This window comes from Anabas testudineus, chromosome 1, assembly GCF_900324465.2.
Source record: "Anabas testudineus chromosome 1, fAnaTes1.2, whole genome shotgun sequence".
Lineage (NCBI taxonomy): Eukaryota > Metazoa > Chordata > Actinopteri > Anabantiformes > Anabantidae > Anabas > Anabas testudineus.
The window spans coordinates 3,934,138-3,953,503 of NC_046610.1; the positions used below are offsets into that span (position 1 = coordinate 3,934,138).

Genomic DNA, 19,366 nt, shown 5'->3' on the forward strand with positions numbered 1-19,366 from the left:
AAAATAAAAGTAAATTAAATAAAATAAACAAACAAAAAATACACAGCCATTGGACCTTTCAGTTTTCTGTAACCCACCACATCTGTTAACAAGGTTAAAAGGTTGGTTGATGCTACTGTTAGCGATGAAAATTACAAAAAACAAACAACTGTACAAAGTTCAGTTCTTCCTCAAAAGAAGCTTCAGAGTTTGCCATCTGTCCCTTGTTGGCAACACTGTTTTTGCACAAAGGTAGAGGGCACATTGGGTTGAGCAAGCCCTGTTACTTGGTGAAAATTGAATTCTTTTAGCAGTTTTGTCTAAATAACTTCACTCTAATAATGTTCATTAGTCACTGTAATTTTCAGGCCTGTCGCTCTAATGGCTTTCTGAATATTCAGTATTTCAGCATGGCTCAAGTGTGAAGCCCAGGGCTGCCAGGCTGACTCCTGGTTAATCTGAAAGACTTGTCATTTTTAAGTCCTTTCAAAGAGCAATCACGCCTCTGGAAAAGAAAGGATGTCAAAACTCAGAAGCAAATGCAATCTTTTGAGAAATGACTGATCCCAAGCAGCCAGATCCGTGGGGGAACAAGGGAGGACAGCTGATTCAAAAACAACTTCCGAACTGGGTTCACAGGACATATTAAAGGTCTCCCTCTGTTTTGTTTAAGGTCCAGAAATGTAAATAGTTAAAAAGTTCCACTAAAGAGAGGCAACAAGTGTTTCATCTATTTTTCCTGGAGCTTGTATCTGTGGGCCGGCTGCTGCTTTTCATGCAGCCTGTAATATCGCTGTCCTCCTCCTCACCCGGCTCTCCACCCTCTGTCCAGGGGCTGGACATGTAACCATGGGCATCTATGCCATAGAAGTGGCGGCCATCTTTACTCCTGGCCGACAGATTGCTTTGGTCCAGTGAGCCTGTGCTGTTAGACTTCTTCACCAGCGGGGGTGCCAGAGAGCCAGGGATGAACAGTGATGTCAGTGAGAGGCTGTTCAGTGTCTCCGACAAATGTTCGCTGTTGAAGGTCTGGCGGCATCCATCCCCCGCTGTCCCTGTGCCTACATCCTCATCTGAGTGGTCCATGGAGTCCTGCCTGGGGCACCCAGGGCTGGTGCTGCCACCTCCACAGCAGCTCTGGCTGCTCTGGTGCCCCCTGGTGAAAGAGGTACTGCGTCTCTTCAATAAAGACTGTCCCTGGTTTTCTGTGGGTGGTCCCTGGGGGTGCAAATTGTGGCTGGGGATGGGACACAGAAGAGGCATAGGGAGATCTAGATTCCGAGGTGAAGAGACCCTTAAACTGAGCCCTTCCTGTAGAGTTGTCTGCAGGCTTCCCTCTGAACTTCCTGTGGCCAGGGAGGAGCCACTGTGGGATGGGTGCTGCGCACAAAAGAGGGGTGTAGTGAAAGAAGAAACAAGTTTTAGTTGGTGTGAGCAGTGCTGTAACTTTGAAACTACAGTAACCCCTTCCCTACTGGACACAAACATTAAATTAAAAAACGTTAACCTTTGCTAAGCTACCCACTGTCTATGATGCAAGACTTCAAATCAGGAAATAATGACATTTGGATTACATTTTTAAATCCAAGTTGGATTTTAGTTTTAAGTTTTTAGTTTTAACTGCCATAACGTAGAATAAGAGAAACAAAACATTAAATGTAATTTTGAAATAGACAGTTGAAAAAGAGACTGGCACAACAATAGGATAGATGTACAGATAAAGAACAGCGGGAGAAGATGCACAGAGATGCCGAAAATAGAAAAAGAACACCACTGTGCACAGAGTCAGTATGAGGCTCAGGGCTGGTCAGGCTAATTAGCTGAGTGCCGCAGAGCATTACTGTAGCAGCTGAGGATCACAGAGGGACTCAGGCATGAGCTGAACAAACCAAACAGGTAGAGGAGAAAAATAATCTGTCTCCATGGTTACTCAGGAACAAGAAGTAAAATAAGGGCCTTTTCAGTTTCATTTGTTTTATGTAGGAGTCAACAGAGATGAGATGTTAGATTCCCTTACCTACATAAGTTCACGATACAGTTACATACTAGAAAATGCTCCTCCTTCCTCAGTGCTGATTAGCTAATGAAGCCATTCCAAAGTTTCCAGTTTCTGAGTGACAGATTTGTTGTACTGGTAATTTTGCACACGTCTATCCGTCCAACCATCCAGAAAAACACGAATCCAGCCATCTGTTCATAATACCTGAGAGCTCAGGGGCTTGCTGTTGGCTCCGGGTGAGCGGAGGGAGGCCCATGAGGCTGGGGAGGCCAACCTAGACGGCCCTCTGTCTCCTGTCTCGTTCCCAGGACTACTTGGATGAGCTGCAGCAGCTGGGTGGAAGAAGTCTGCTGGTAGGTGGTAGACGGGTGACAACCCACCACCATGTCTACTGTGACTTCCTCCATCCCCGTCTGAAAAGACAAGGTTATGGTTTGATATGTTTTGTCAGCGCTTATGTAAATATTTCAAAATGTGTTCTTGTAATTGATTGTTGGTCTTTTTTTAATCAAGAGTTTGTAAAAGAATCACAAAACACAAAAATGATTTAATGTTTTAATAAGAATATCTGCACACAGAATAATAATCATGGCTTCTTCCACATTCCTCCTAGAAAACCTTGCAGTATTCCAACTGTTTAAGTCGTCCTCCCCTAACCCTGCCACAAATATATCAGTATACCACAACATATAATTTATCAACATGTTCCATCAAACATCTTCCACAAAGATGGGCTCATTTATCACTACTTTAATTACAGTAGCAGCTGTGAGAAATATAAGATGTCCTTGTGTGTCTATATGAGTTTAGACACATTTAGAAAAAACTAATGTTATTAAAAATACTCACTGTCATCACCCTTGCATAGCTTAATGAGAATGTTGTAGTACTGAGCACACTATTAAGGACAATAAAAATGCTGACTGAATAACCTGAAGGGAATTATATTAATATGACCGATGTGAAAGATTCAAATGTTTGATACCTTTGGATTAAAATAAACCTCTCATCATACATATGCATCATTCAAATTACATACCTGGCATCTATCTTGCAAAAACACAATTCATTCTAAAATGAAGAGCAGCGTAACAAGATCTACAGCTGCCCAACAAGTGTTGTTGTGAGGTTTGACGTGCGTTAATTAGTATGCAAAGATTCCCATAGATTGCTTAGGAAACAATTACAACCAAGCCATTCTGTCATTTAGGTGCAATGGCTTCATTTCTGGCTTCACCACAAATTTATTCACTCTGGATAAGGGTATTAACTGAATACAGTAAGAGATGCTATACCTCCATTATGTATATAAGGTACCTGTGCAGTGTGCCGGGTCTTGTTGCTCTAGTGAGGGAGGATTCAGCTGAGGATGGATGCCCACATCAAACGACTCCTGGACCACCTCCTCACTTCCTGAGCTGGAGGGACAAAGCCCTCTGCAGCCCCCCTGGGTAGGCAACTCCTCCGAACTGTGAGAGTCAGTGCTGCACCTCTGAGAGCAAGATGGGGATAAATGAGATGCATGTTAAAGATAGAGGAACAAGTAAAAGAGTAGGAACAAAAACACTAACAGACACAGGGAGAATAAGCACGATATCCAGGTGCACTGATGATCACTGGAGCAAGAAAGATATCAGACTGAAGCCTTTCATTTCCCCTTGTCATAATGGAAATCTGAGTACAATTTGTTTCCAATTTCAAAAAGCTCTCTTTTCATGTTCCCCCCTTTATCCATCTATACAAGTCTGATTAAAATTGGATGTGGTAAAAAGAAAGTAACGACAGGCTTCAAAGCTCCAAATTGTTCGGCTGTTGTTGTTGGTAGTAAACTGGATCAAATACGGAGACCTTCAATAATACAGTGATGAAACAGGCCAGGTGGAACCGCTGTGAGCTGTTTGTGGGAAGACGGGGATATGAAGGACACGTGCGCACGCAGCATGTTTTAATTCTATAGTTGCGAGGACACTCACTGACAGACTAGATGCTTAACCCGAATCTAATACACTATCTGTAATTCTGGCTTTAACCCTAAAATCTTAACTCCTTCAAATGACTGTCTGAAAGCAGGAACTGCCCAAAATGTCCTCATTCCCAAGGTATAAAATTTAACCAGCTTCAAACAAGGAAAACCATACAAGTAGACACACAAACATCCCAGCAGGCTCATATCAAGAGCATGGAGGGAGCCAGGTGTGTTAATCAGGCAGTAAAGCAGGTAAATAATAATTAAAGATGATTAGCAAGATAGAAAGGGGTGTGATGACATTAGTCATCGACATTAGTTGATTTCAGCTAATCCTAATTTATCTCTTACATATCAGGTTCAATCTGTTGAAATATTCATTGATGAATATGTTTTTTTCTATTGCAGTATATGTGCACACATACACATATTGTAGTTTGCATGTCTGAACCAAAAGTTTGATTCAAAGTGTAAATCTGATTTTGAATGCATCCACTGTTGTTCATTGCAGATCAAATTATTCACACATACTGTAAATGTATTTGAGTAGTTATTAAGGTTTGCTGAGTTATCTTAATGTTGACATGTTCTAGGACAATAACACAAAATGTTCACTGCTGCACAGTTAAAGTAAGTAGATGACAATAACGAATTAGCAAAAAGCCTGAGCTATGCAGGTGTGTGTTTCAAGTGTTTACGTTGCAATGCAGGCACACAGATCACTTCTTTCTTTGTGCATCATGAGATCAGTAGGTGTATGTAAATGGGTGTTTGTGTTTTTGAGTGCGTGGATGTTAAGTACCTGGTTGTCTCTGACCAGCAGCTGGTAGCTGCTGTGTTCATCCAGGCTGAGGTCGTCAGGCAGCGCGGGAGACGATGACTTGTCTGACAGCTGCTCTGACATCAGTGATGCCTGCTCCACTTCGGCAAGTCGGATCTGTGGCACACGTACAGTTAGTTACAAGTTATGCTGCATCTGCAATGTCATTTAACAGGAGGCAAAGACAAATCCCTGAATGATTTGTGTGAGAAAAAATGGAAATTTAGGATATGCTGTGTTGAAAAGTATGACTTTTAATATAAATGTTTGTTTTTCTATTTTGTCTGATCAATGTAAATATTCTAGGTTCTAAAACCTGTAAAATAATTTTAAAAATAATTTTATTTAATTCTTTTTTTTTTTTACCTAAAAGTTTCTGAGATGGATACACAGCGGTTTAAAGATAATTTTTAAAACTGCCACCTTACTGCCTGGAGAGAAGATCAAATAAATATAAGGAGCAGCTTTAATATTAAGTGTTGAGGGGGAAAAGAGGACAAAGAAGAAAAAGGGAGAAAAGCAGAGCAGGCAAAAAGAGAATAAGGAAGATGAATGCACTATATAAGAAGTAAAGGCCCCATTAGATTAGAGCAAATTTGCATTCCAGCCAACTTCTATGCATGACAATATGTTTTATTTGCATAGAGAGAGCAGTAAGCAATAATACATAGTGACTTAATACCAGAAGCACAAACGCTACACCTTTAGGTCACGTGTCTTCACATACAGACGAATGTCATCATGACATCAAAAGAAAGCTGCTTTGATTCATGCAACAACACACGCACACATCACCCACACACACACACATCCACAGAGGGAAATATGCAATCTGCATATACATCAGACTGAACTCATGGGATCACCTCTGCTTTGAGCTGGAATTGGTTTTAGTTTCTATATGGGACTGATGTGTTCACGTCTGTGTGCCTCACACGTGACGGCACATGGTTAGAAACCAGCTTCAGAGCATTAATCATTTTGTGGTGAAATGTGTGATTGGACCTTTGAGAGAGACATGGCATGAATTTGTAAGGAATGTCTGAATAAAGGTGCAAATTCTGACTTCTAAGCCCCCCAGTATTAGATGCAGCTATTTTCGTCTTTATAGAAAGTAAGATCTAGGTATTAACTGGATCTGGTTTCATTTCAAATGAAATGAATAAATGCAGGCAAGGCTGAAAATTATATTATAAAATTTCATTTGAAAATACTATAATCGTGACATTTTCTAACTTTTATGGATAAATGTGATTTTTGTCAGCTAGTTCTTAGCATATTTTTCACATCAGTGTCACGATGGAAATGTACACCATTCAGCCACAACACTGAAACCACATGCAGATAATGTGAATAACACTGATTATCTTGTTGCACTGGCAATGTCAAGGGCGGGAAGTGATGAGTCAGTTCTTAACGTCAATTTGTTAGAAACAGAGAAAATAGGAAAGCATAAGGTTCTAACAGACAAGAACCAAATGGTGATATAGAGTGAGTCAGAGCATCTCAACAACAGCAGTCTTATGGGGTGTTTCCTGTATGCAGTGGACAGTATCTACCAGAAGTGGGAGAACACATAGCAAAGGCAATATGGTCTAGTCCTGTAGCACATATTAATAAAACATATAATGCTAGATATCAAGTGACCAGTGTTCCACATGTATCAACTATATAGCAACGTTAATCAGGGCCAACACCCTGTTATCTCTAGCTCCCCATCTACAGTATAAGTGACGAGAAAGAAGGGATGAGCATGTGTTTGGTTTACCTCTTGTGGGTGACTCTTACAGTCCTTGCAAACAGGAGGTGAGCAGTAGTGGTGGAAAACTGATCCCGAAAGGTTGTCAATCATGTCTCCTTCTAATGAGTCTTTTATCAGAAGAGACACGCTGTCCAGCCACTGGCTCTCCTGCAGAACACACACACACAGTTTATGGTAAACAGCGCTGTAGATACAGAGCATAGTAATTAGAAAAACCAATACGAACTGTACAGTCAAGTGAGTTGTAGTGTACACCTGCCTTGGAAACCAACTTTTTCTTAGCATAACTATCAAAATTGTAATTACAAATTGTGTCAACCATTATTATACATGTACTTTCTTTTAGAGTAAGTAGAAAATATTAATGTGACTTAATGTAAAACAGTAACAGCATATAACCCCACAACTCACAAACTGTCCAATAAGCAAACAAGAATCAACTAGTTAATTATTTAATAGAATTAATTAGAATGGTGTTGGTAGACATATTTTTCCCTTAGGAGAGAACTCAGTTAGCATTTCCCCAGATTTCCATCACGTCCAGGCTCTACAGTAGTTAAAGCTCTACTTAAATATAAAATAAGCATATGAGGCACAAAGAATAAAACTTTTTCTCTCTTCTCATTTCACTTTCAGCAAGAAAGTGAATATCTATATTTCCTCAAACCTTCAACTGCTGTGTTCCTTCAAACCTTTGTTTCATTGGGGATTGCTAATTATCAACATTCTTTATTTTACATTTCCATTTCCATACATTGCATTTTCTACTGCATACATTTAACATCAAACATTTTCACTTTACTGTTTTTCATTCATTATACCTTCAAATCTTTTGTTAATTCACTTTAAACTTTCTTCTCTACTTCTTTTGTAAACGGTATTTTCCAATTGAAACACAACCTATGGGGTTATTTTCAGCAGCTTCTGGCATGTGCAAGGCCAGATAGAAGAAAGACGGCGTCTTTTGCTTGCCTTAAATCAAGCCAGTGGGGCAGTGATTCCTTTTAAAAATACTACACTAGTCTCCTTTAGGTGAGCTGCAGATGTGTCCAAATCCTGAGTGGCGGCTCAAAGAAAACATGAAGTCAGTGGCATTAGTGGTGTGAAGGTTTTATAGAGTCAGTGGGATGTGTTTAGGAAGACAAGAAATATGATGCATAAACAAACAAACAGTTATTGGTTATCATCTCTACTTCATTTCAAGGTGAATCCCTCAGTATGAACCTAATTTCACAGCAAAATGGTGTGTTCACAGTTACTGTAGTATATTAGACCAAAGCTGAACAGAATTGTAATGGATGTTAACAGCAGGTGGGTAATTATTGGGTAATAATTTTACAGATGCCTTTGTCTTCTGTTCCAGACCCATTTGGCTGACCCGGGGGTTTGTTTAATACCTGTCTGATTATCTGACTACTCTTGTTTCGTTGCCCATCAGGCCTTATTCAGTAATCTCAGTGGGTTCCAAATCACAGCATTTAGCATGATGTAGCATGTAGCTGTAGCATCAATAGCCCAGATTACAGAAAAAAGGGACCCAGCGTGTAAAAAGCTGCAATTATCATTAAAGGTTATCAAACAGAAGCAGGCCATTATCATGTATTCAACTGTTTAGGACATTTTTTATTTAATTATTTATTATATTTGAATATTTGTCTTGTTTCTTATTGTCTCCTTAGACTAAACTCCAACTAAAAACTGATTTTTTTTTTCTTCTAGCCTTTTCATATCTAAAGTTCATGTTCAAAATGTTTATTCCCACCAGCATCTGCTGTTTTCTACTCTACCTCTCCATATCTCTTCATTAGAGTTACTGCTGAAGTGTGTGAGATGAAGATGACAACCACAGACAATAGCCAGACCATGGCAGCTCCTGCTGATGGTCTACGAGTACACACACACACACACACACACACACACACACACACACACACACACACACACACACACATTGTTTTAAGTGCTGGGACATGCACAGTGAGGGGTGATATAGCTTCATTGGTTGTGGTAAATGGGACGCTGACCCTGTTTGATTCACTACACTGTGATCTCTCTGTGATCTCCGATCCAGCAAGGCTCTCATTGATTCCAGTTCCCACACAACATATGTTCCTGTCTCCTAATGCATGTACACAAACTTATGATAGATCTTTACCAGTTGGTGCCATTTTTTTCTGACTTCAAATAAAAGTGACTTGGCAGTTTCTGTACACTGTTAGCAAAAGTATGTTTCCCTCTTTGTGTCTCCTAAGAGGGCGTCTTCTTTAAGTACTTAACATTGTTCTTAGTGGGTGGTACTTTTTTTCTATAGTTGCATTATTTCAGCAATCTTGCTTGGATGTGTTGTTTCACTGGAAAAAAATCTTAATATGAATATAAAGAAAAAGAAAACAAACAGTATATTCTAACAAAGGCTTTGGCTGGCTGTTAAATATAGACATATAAGATACAGTGCATATAGAAAGGCACGTGGAAAGATTACCTCCTCTTTCTCATCTGTCTTTTTATTCCTCTTGTGGTTAAAAATATCAGTAGCCTGACAGACAATGAGCTATAAGCACAATGAGACTGTGGCAGAGCCTGCCACCCACTCACAATCTCATAGCGTCTTCCAACCATCCCACAGTCAGCCTCTCTCAGTTCTCTCCTCCCTCCTCTTCACCCATTCACTCGGTGTAAAAGATTACTTGGGTTCACTGGGTTCACACAGCACTGTTATAACCACACAAGTTCTGTTTTTGTGACTCGTGTTTCTGTTGGTTCGGCTAAGGTGACGTGCACACATCACGATGATTTGCTGACTGTTGCGTGGCATTGAAAGGAAAGCACTGATTCCCAACTGGTGCCCTGTGGAACACACCCTACCTGTGGAATGTGCCTTCCCAGTGGTATATATATATATTTAATATGTACATAATGAACCTCACAGTTCACTTGGCACCCGCCTTAGCAGATTGAGGTTAACAAACATGTCTTAGTCACGTCCCTACAGCCATTCAGTCTGTGAGTGACACAGTTCAGCTACTTGCTCATTCACTTAGTTGTTCACTCCCTTTTCTGAGTGACTGAGTGCATATTTACTGCCAACTAATGCTCTCCTCTAACTCTCTCTCTCTCTCTCTGTATGTTTCTCCCAGCTTTCATTTTTTACTTGTTCTATCTTCTCCATTCCCCATTTCTGGCTGTTTCTTGTTTTCCACTTCTTCCAGTGTTTATTTATTTACCAGTTTCTTTCTTTCTGTCTCAGCAAGCGGACTTCTAAAAATACCTGTTTTCATCTGCAGGTGCTATAATTTTGGTGTAGTGCTGGCGTGATTATAAATGTAGCTTGTACTGACTTGCTGTTTGAGATGCAGCAATCAGGGAGCTGATGAATGAGAGCCACCACCGCCACTGCCCCCACTCAAGGTATTTTTAGAATGGCACAGACAGCGGCCATTTAATATTTCTGTGCGTCTCTGTGCGTGTCTTTGTCTTTGTGTGTGTCTGTGTGTGAAAATTAATCAACATGTTGTATTTGCACAAGTAGGGCAACAGTATTTCATGAATAAATACACAAATCCAGATGCTGTGTAGTCCCACGGAGCCCGGCTGGATGTGCAGCACAAACAGTTGTTGTAGATGTTAAGTTAATTAGCCTTGAAATAACCAAGATAAAAATGCCAATCATATGTTTCCAACATTAAAATAATGGGTCCAAAGACTGCATACAGGGCCTCATGCAAGAAAAAGTTCATCTTCTTCTTTTAAACTTTTGTTATTTATTCTTCTTGTGATGTTTGCTCATACTCTAGTATGAACTCTTTAGAAAAAGTTGCACATTTATAGGACTTCATCATTGGCATGATCAATGACGCTTTATTTTTATATAAGGCAACATGATGTGTTCCCTTTGTGGAGCACAAAAATACGTTGACAAAAATGTTAGCAAAGAGTAACAAGGATGATTTCACACCACTGAGCTTTGGGAAATGATGAAAGCAGATGAAACCTAGTGATGTTAGTGAACCATCAATATCAATAATAATGCTACACATTTTCTTATTCATTTTTTAGATTCCACCATTGGTGGAGAAACTAATTTGTTGTCATTAGCCAAACTCTTAATGGACAAAACGAAATACCTCTCTGGCTGTGATTCTGCCTAAAGTGGCACTTCACTGTAACTCACAAACGGCTTGGATGTAAAGCTGCAGGGAGCTGCAGGGAGTATGCTGTTAGGAGCCAGGTGCCATTAAAATCCCAAACAGTTAACTGCTGAGAACTGGCCATGATGTGAGATGTGACCATATTAGATATATGCAAGACATGTACCTAACATATATAACCAGTTCTCATTTTTTTGTTTTTTCATCTGTCAATATAACTGCCTCCTCTTTGACTGAAAATAATATGTCTCCAATGGAAATATAACTTTAGATATAAAAACATGACAATTAACCTTGTTCTGTTTTACTTTGTCTCACTGTGACATATATGAGTATGAAACTAAAGGCATTTACATAAAACATTTTTGTATGTTGACACACAACCCAACATTTTCTAACTCTTATCAGCATTATTAAAGTAGAAGTAGGGTTGTATCAGAAGTAATTACTCTCTTGACAGTCTGAAAGTCCTCTTACCTGAGCAGGAGAGTAGAGCTGACATCGATGGCGTGTATGTCCCTCATGAGCGGCACCGCCTCCTCCTCCATCTCGCAGAGGTGCCATCACCCCACCACTTGGGCCCCCAATCGTCCCCACTGTAATTGCACCTGAAGCTCCAGCACCACCCACGCCTGCCCCACTCACAGCAACACCCGTGGTCCCAGCTATGGCACCGATGCCCCCCATCATGCAGCAGAGGCCTCCCTGAGCCAGCTCCAGCTCGATCTCGGCATCCATCTCAGCATCCTCCTGCGCCTCTTTATTGGAATCATCCAGATGCTTCATGAGCACAGCCACCACCACATTTATGAGAACAAACTGAGCTGTGAGCACGAAGGACACAAAATACATTGGGGAGATGAACTGCAGTCCAGCGTGGCAGCCGTAGTCGCTCCCTGGCCGGCCCGGTGGGCACTCTCTCAAGGTATCCTAGTGGGTGATGAGGTAATGGGAGAGTTTAGGTCTTAGAAGAAGGCAAGGTCAAATAAAATTGTGGCAATACAGAAACACAGTAAGAGTGGACAGATGAGAAATTGGGGACATTTAAAGAAATGTGATTGAAACAAACTATAATTTTCACTAATTGAGCCTATAAGTTATCTTTCAAATATTAGTGTCATATTAGAAAGTGAATATTCTTTTAAGGGAAGAGTGTTTATGTTAATGGAAAGAGACTCATTCAGAGTATGAGTGTACCCCTTTGTCATGTCTGTACAGAGCATATTGTCACATTTTCACAGTCCAGCTTGTTGAAAGCTCAAAATGTTCTGGAAGGAAAAGTTCTTATTTGGCTTCATCCACAGCTAGTCACTCTTTTTAAGAGTCTAATCAGCACTGATTAGGTATCTGTCAGATATGGGTTGTGATCACATTTTAAGAGCTTGGTTATTAGGGTGCGATTGGAAAGTTGATTGCAGCGATACTTGAGAGGAAAGTGGGAGATCAAAAAGATTTTCTGAGTCTAAATTTCAATCTTCATACATCTGTTGAGTGCACATTCAGTTTTTTGACATCATTTCATGCTGACAGACTACTTGTTACTTGTTCCTTTCCCCTACATAAACATCATCAGGTCCTGAGATTTCAATTGAAGGCCTTCAATTGCAGTTTTGCTTCTTAGCTTCTCTCTGTGCTGAGAGTGGCATAAAATAGGTTTGGGAAGCTTTTACTGCAATGTGTTGGACTGCGCCCTTCTTAGCTGACCCTTATGTAAGACAATTCATGCTGTCCCAATTGTAAGAGATGAGGTGACAGTGAGAAAAGTGAAAAACGATCAGCCTGGCTGATTAGGAGCCCAGTCCAAGTGACACATGTCAAGACGTAGAGTGATTATAAAATAAGTAACCTTCATGATGCCATTCCAGTTGTCACCAGTAGAAACTTGGAAGAGTGTCAGGAAAGCCATTCCAAAGTTTTCAAAGGTGGCATGTCGACTCATTCCTTCACAGGGGTAGTCAGCATTACATACTGAGAGGTGACAGGATGAAGAAAGAAAAAGAGAGGAAAGAGGTTTTGTTGAGGGCAACCTTGGTTATTCCAAACTATACAGAATTGCCATATATCACATGAGGCCCATTTCCACCACAGGAACCTTTCCCTAAGACCAGGAACCTTTTGAAGAACCTCTGTGTCTGGGCTTAGAACTGAAGGTTCCCTGGACTTCCTTGGAACTAAAAGCACCAGGAACTTTATGCTAGAAATACACCTATAGACAAAGGCCATTATTTATTAGGCCATTAGTCATGTTAATAATGCTTTGGTGTGAAAAAGAAATTAAGAAAACACAGCAGTGTTTTTTGTTTTATTTACCTCTTTACTGGTTTTATAATAAATAAAATACCTGGGAATACAACACATGTTTAACTTTTTATTTTGGGGTGGTGGGACATGCTTTTCACTCAAATTTGCTTTTTTGAAACAGTCAAAAACAACTACTTAACACAACAAAATAGCAGTCCTGAATGCTACAGCTATTAAAATTATGTTAATCTCTTGACTAGCGACAAGTTGGTAACAGAATAAACTTACCCAGCTCTCCAAACAGCTCTACGCCCAGAGCGGCGTAGATGAAAAACAGTAACATAAAGAGAAGGCCAAGATTCCCCACCTGTCACACAAAAATCGACAGAATAAAAGAGGCAACTCATATGAATATTTTACAGGTTTATATTCATTTCATTAACATTTCAACATGTTAACGAATACAAACTCCAACCAGAGAATCTGTTAAACAATTTATGGTGTGTCTGATCTTCTGGGAAAATATCTTACTGCGCTCCCCACCCAGCTGGATGGACAACATCTATTTGTCTAAAGGTCATAAATCTAAACATGCAAGTTCGGGATCATGCAAATGTTTTTAGAAACTGTTGCAAACAATTCTGGAGGTTATCATATGTAGTTAAAGCTACCATAACTACTGAACGCCTCGCTGCCTCAAATCAAGGATAATCACTCTACATGATGGGAGAAATTTGTTGACTTGTTGACTCAACAGGTGTGAATCCATCCATAAAGACCCCACACATGCAATAGAAGGCACTAAGGAAAACACCTGTAGCCACAAGTAAGGCAAGGTGTGCTTTTGGATATGTGACTGTAGAATTCCATTAGATAGGCAAATAAACAGAGAGTGAATTAGGAAAAGAATAAGATGTTCAGTGTTTTTTACTGGAGGAGAGGAAGACATGAGGGTGAGGTTAGGCAAAGCCTGAGGATAGCTTTCTTTTTATCCTCTGCGGTGCATGTTAATGTTTCCTGGTGAATATTAAAAGCCCTGAAGCAGTTCTCAGTATGTAAGTTAAGTCAGTCTGATGTCTTCAGATTCATCAAGCAGTGGGTGAAAACCCACCAGAGTGATGAGGATACTGTGGTGTCAGAACAGAATCACCTGATGCTTATAAGAAACAGTAACAGAAACAGTAATCAGCCCCAACGTTAACACCAGTGGACAGTGGTCAGCTTGAGCACTCCAACACGTCTGCTGCTACACAGCCCTACATGCAGCAACCTGGCCAGAAAGGGCAACAATAAAACCATCAGGTAGTGTTGTGGATGACTGGTGCATAAACCTTACTTCCCATAAAACCCTTTACTCATTCATGGGACACACTACTTTGGAAAAGTCGAGTCCAGTGCTCATTTGAAAAGGTTTTTAACTGGATAAACAATCATTTGCTAATATTTATTCATACTTGTGCTTTCTATTTCCACGTTCACAGCACTACCACTACCATGTTTCAACATCAAAAATAAGTCCAACAAACCAGTGGAATCTGTCCAAATGAGAGCAGGCACTGGAAAGAAAACAAGTTAAAGTGGTTGGAAAGAGACCATTTATTTGAGGCGAGACTGAGGGAGATTTCTGTGACTGTAATTTTCCCTCAGCGTGTGAGCTTGTGTTTGTTTTAACACGTACATCTGTGTGCCTGTTCGTGTACAGATTTTATATCCAAACATCAGCGAAACAAAACTTCTCCCAAAGGGCTCAACATTGATAAAACAACAGAACCGAAAAGAAAGAAGAAATCTAGCTGCACATCGACTCACTCCATTACAAATGTCTTTAATAAAAAGCTGTTTTGAAGAGAGCAGCCAGCTCAGGTCCATTAGTGGATTTTTCTCTGGCTGCCTAGCATTATGAAAAACAAGTAACGATTTAGAGCCTCATAATGTTAGAGCAGCCAAACAGAAGCAGAACTACAGTTACCATTTTTATATGAAACCAAAGATGTATTACACTTCAGAGAAGATGCATAAGATGAATGATGGCGCGTCATTTTATGTTAGTGCTCACAAAGGAAGGAAGTATATTCTTGTACATTTTGGTCCTGTGACTTTGTCATCTAATGCTTTAGTTTGTTGCTCTTGTTTTCATAATGTCTGCACACAGCATTGTGTAAAAATTCCCACCCTCTTTATCTGTCTAAAACACTTTATTGGGAGAAAACAGCTCAAACGTTAGCATGACTTTTTTTGTAATTTGAAATCTGCACTGCACTGCTGTGACTTCCCAGGGTCTTTTTTTCACAGTGAGGTTGCCAGGAAACCAGCAGAGATGCTCCACAGAAATGCCAGATGGGCAGATAAACTGTTGTTTGTTAAGCAGTAGGTACACCTCATAACCCAATCTAAACTGCCACTTTATTTTAATTTAATTTTTTATAAAGAAAAGTTAGGATTTATTATATATTTATATTTTTTATGATAAATTAATTTATCCTACTAACAAGTATTGTCTGTTTATCTGAAGCCTGATAGTGTATTCCTCTGTAAAACACAGGTCCAAACAGTTCAAAAGACATCATTAATATACACAGCTGCACTGGCCGACATGTTCCTTCATTATGTTAAACACAGGGACAGTTTATTTTCAGGTGATGCTATGTACAGAGAATTGTCATCATATCTCATTAGAGCACCAAATTTAATGAAACACTGCTTATTTTACTAGTAGTTGCTAAAAACGCAGTAACTGTTTCAGAAAATAGTTTAAACTTGTAAGATGAAAAAGATTAGAAGTATACTATATTTTGAGAGACTCAGAGAGAATAAATTGGCTTGTGCCAATTCCTGTACAACAAGGACACCCTCCAGACCTGGAGCCTCAAACCAGATAAAGGAAAAACTCCCCAGGAAAAAACAAAACAAAACAAATCTTTGTAGTTGTTGGCACAGTTTGGCCTACAGTCTCATCTGTCTTTATCACTGACTGCAGTTTCTGCTCTTAAAGGTCCATGGCATTAACTCTGATACATACAATATGAATCTGAGCAAAGGTTGAAGAACAAAAAAAGTTCTGTCTACTTTGGAGCTGTTAACAGTAAGGAAATGAAAAAAAAAATCATTTAAAACTAATCATGAAGGTCTTTATTTTTACCAAATGAATGAGAGGGGCAGTAGAAAGTTAGGAGAGGGTTGGAATAATAACAAGGGATGCTATAACCCAACTTACTGAAAGTCATAATTCTCAAGGAGCTTCTGTCCATGTCGTCATTTATCCTTCCACAAATGCTAATTAACTCCTGTGGGTGCTTATGATAAGCTCACAGAAAGTGTGTGTGTGTGTGTTGGCACATACCTGAGGAAGAGCCTGGACCACTGTGTCTAGTAGAGCCCTCATCCCTGTTGCCATTTTCAGCAACTTCAACACTGAAAAGACATCAAAGCTTGAACTATAGCATCTGCACAAACTTTAAATCTAAGTGTGTGTGTGTGTGTGTGTGTGTGTGTGTGAGTGCTACTCTGGGTGAAGTGTGATATATTATATATATTTAAGTATGATATACAGTTGTGTGAAGCAAAGAACAGCAAGACACCAGGCAGACAGAGGGGAATGATCGAGATAGATAAGGGGTCGTCAAACAAAGAGAAGCTGGAAGATACCAAAAGATCAATAAATGGAATAGGTTTCCCGACTCTCCATTAGAGACACTACACAGTTCCCAGTAGTACACTTTCTGGATGAATGTAGCTGATGATGTGACTGGTCGCAGAGAGAAGAAAAAAAATAATACACAGCCGTAGTTTGACGGGCAACACGAAGCATCACTCAGTAACTCTGACAGTAAAACCTCCTGGGAGATGGACTGCTCTCAGGATGCTAGTTGGTGGGGCTGGGTGTGTGTGTATGAGCGGGAATGTAGTGAATAGTGACAGAAGTCCACGTTTAGAGCAACACTAAATGATAGGACAGTGTACGTAACCATTACTGAAATTTCCAAAACCAACAAACCTACATTTGCACCTATTTAAGTGCAATTATGATGCTTTTCAACACTAAAACTCGAGCTGCAAGCTGGGTTTGATTCATTCTCCACCAGACTACTTTAAAACTAAACGTTATAAAGCTGTTAATGCAACATAACATGTAACTCCACAGTGCATTATATTTAGCTAATATGGATGTATTAGAAAAAATAAATGTATTATTACAAAAGCATTCTTTACTATATGAAAAACAAGCAGAACAAAAAGGAGCAAGATAAATATAAATAAAAACACGTGGTTTATCAAAAAAAAAAAAACAATTCCACAAGTGTATTCAACTCCCAAATAGCACGTTTCATATTTATGTTCAGCAAATATTAAAGAGGAAGTTATTATTTTTTTCTTAAACTTGCCACTATTAAAAATGTTATAAGAATAAAGACTAAAAATCATCAGTAACCCTCATACTTGTGATCTTGCTTGTTAATTACCGTCAGCTGCTGTTTAATTAGCATATTACCAATGGGTCCACTCATGGTCTCTGGGCAGTTTTATGAGAGTCAGAGGGCGATGGTACGAGGGTTGAGGATTAAAGTGAGATTGATGTAATTAGCCTTTATCCTCCTAAGAGTGAAGTTAAGAGGAATTGGCGCAGCCCGGAGACCCAGTCTTATGATTTCCTCAGAATAATAACAAAGGTTCCAGATGAGAGTCATAATTATATGGGAGTGAAATATAGAAATGGAATATAAGCTACGATATGTGGGCTAGCCTTTTTTACCATGTCTTTTGACACTTCACACCTATTTTAAATCTTACTATGGTATTCAGAAAATGACTGCGTCTCAATCAGAGACTGGTTAAAACATTTAGGGTGATAAGAATTGCATTATAATAGCTCACAAGTTATGAAATTACATTTTCACAGCATTAATTCCAACAACAGTCATGTCACTCAGATAGAAGCAAAATAGAATATCTGCATTTAACATATGTAAATTAGTGCTTCAAAAGTAGAGTAATAAAACAAAACACAGTGATGAAGCACTGAGATATAAAAATATGTTTTAGATGCAAACCAATTTCAAATATAGTTCTGGAAACATTACTTGTTAGTCAAGAATTTGCATACATATAATCTGGCTTTGCTTCATGTCCATTATAAAAAAGAACAAAAACAAATAATATAAGACATAGGATTCCAAACTGTCTGTGTGTATGTGCTGAACTGTGTGTGCGTGTACCTCGTGCTATCCTGAGCACCCTCATGATTCGGATAATGGTGGGGTTGATGGGGAGCGAAGCGTTGATTTCAATCTCCTCCAGGGTGATGCCCATTACTGACAGCAGCACAATGGCCAGGTCCAACTGGTTCCACCTACACACACACACACACACACACACACACACACACACGAAGGACGAATGACTCTTCAATCTGCCATAATCTGTAAAGTGTCACCGCAAAAGAGAAACGCCAAGCCAAGAAAACAAGGATGAATATTAAGTTTTAGCTCATGTGGCTCAGTACTTCATGGTTACACACATCAGGGTCTTTGTTATGTTAATGCTCTGATGAATATTAATATTCTCCATCAACTTTATGCATAATCTGCATGATTTTCCCACAACTGATTTGGCAGAAGAATGAATATTTCTGTTAATACCAGCCGAACTCTTTGAATACTATAAAAACCGTGCAGGTTCAGAAACATTACTTACATTATTTTATTATCCTGTCAGTTGCCTTTTCAGTGCTGAACAACCAGCAGTATGATGCTAGATGATGCAACTAATGCTGAATGTGAATGCTATGCCATCCCCAGACCTTCTGAGAATGCCAAATCTCAGATCTCTACTCCACTGTTGCTATTTAAAATTCAAGCTCAACTAATATGGGTGTTTAAAGGTCAAGAGGTGGACTCACTAGGCATGCCAAATGATGCCATCAGGGATACAAAATGTTCAGCTTGGCAGATGTCAATGTGTACAGCTGCAGTTAAGTTAATTGGATCACATGATTCACATTCAGCATTGGTCACAGCATTTCACGTTTTGGCCAGAACCCTCTGGCAAAATAGATCTCAATTGGTCTCAATGGCATTTTTAAAATCCTGGTTATATAAAGGTTAAATCATTTCAATGATCAACATCAGACACTTTAATATTTGTAAATGAATAGATTTGTGTCAGAGGTGTGTTGAACTTATTATATTATTAGATACTGTATACTGTACAAACCACTGTTACTTTATCTGACATTTATTTAAGAGTCTAAAGTGGTAAATAAATTCCAAATATCAAAATCTTTAGGACTTCATTTGCAAATACTTGTCTTGTTCAAAGATGGGGGACAAAAAAACACTGTAATGTTAATAATGTATTACACACTGAAAAGGTTGTCAAAGTGTGAGCTAGCTGTTCATCTCAGGACTGAAACAATATTTTTCTTTCATATTTTTTAACTTAAACTTTGTCTTAA

General features: G+C 39.3%; 1 protein-coding gene across 1 annotated transcript in view; it reads right to left on the reverse strand.

Moving 5' to 3' along the window:
- Nucleotides 1–705: 705 nt before the first annotated feature.
- LOC113162053 (voltage-dependent T-type calcium channel subunit alpha-1I-like) overlaps nt 706–19,366 on the reverse strand; it is a 108,969-nt gene continuing 90,308 nt past the window's right edge. Inside the window, exons 28-37 of the mRNA XM_026360019.1 lie at nt 18,129–18,262; nt 16,256–16,326; nt 13,204–13,282; nt 12,521–12,642; nt 11,152–11,604; nt 6,533–6,673; nt 4,747–4,881; nt 3,296–3,470; nt 2,183–2,391; nt 706–1,359 (exon numbers count right to left, since the gene is read on the reverse strand). Coding sequence (XP_026215804.1) covers nt 706–1,359; nt 2,183–2,391; nt 3,296–3,470; nt 4,747–4,881; nt 6,533–6,673; nt 11,152–11,604; nt 12,521–12,642; nt 13,204–13,282; nt 16,256–16,326; nt 18,129–18,262 — 2,173 coding nt within the window. The remainder of the gene's footprint in view (nt 1,360–2,182; nt 2,392–3,295; nt 3,471–4,746; nt 4,882–6,532; nt 6,674–11,151; nt 11,605–12,520; nt 12,643–13,203; nt 13,283–16,255; nt 16,327–18,128; nt 18,263–19,366) is intronic.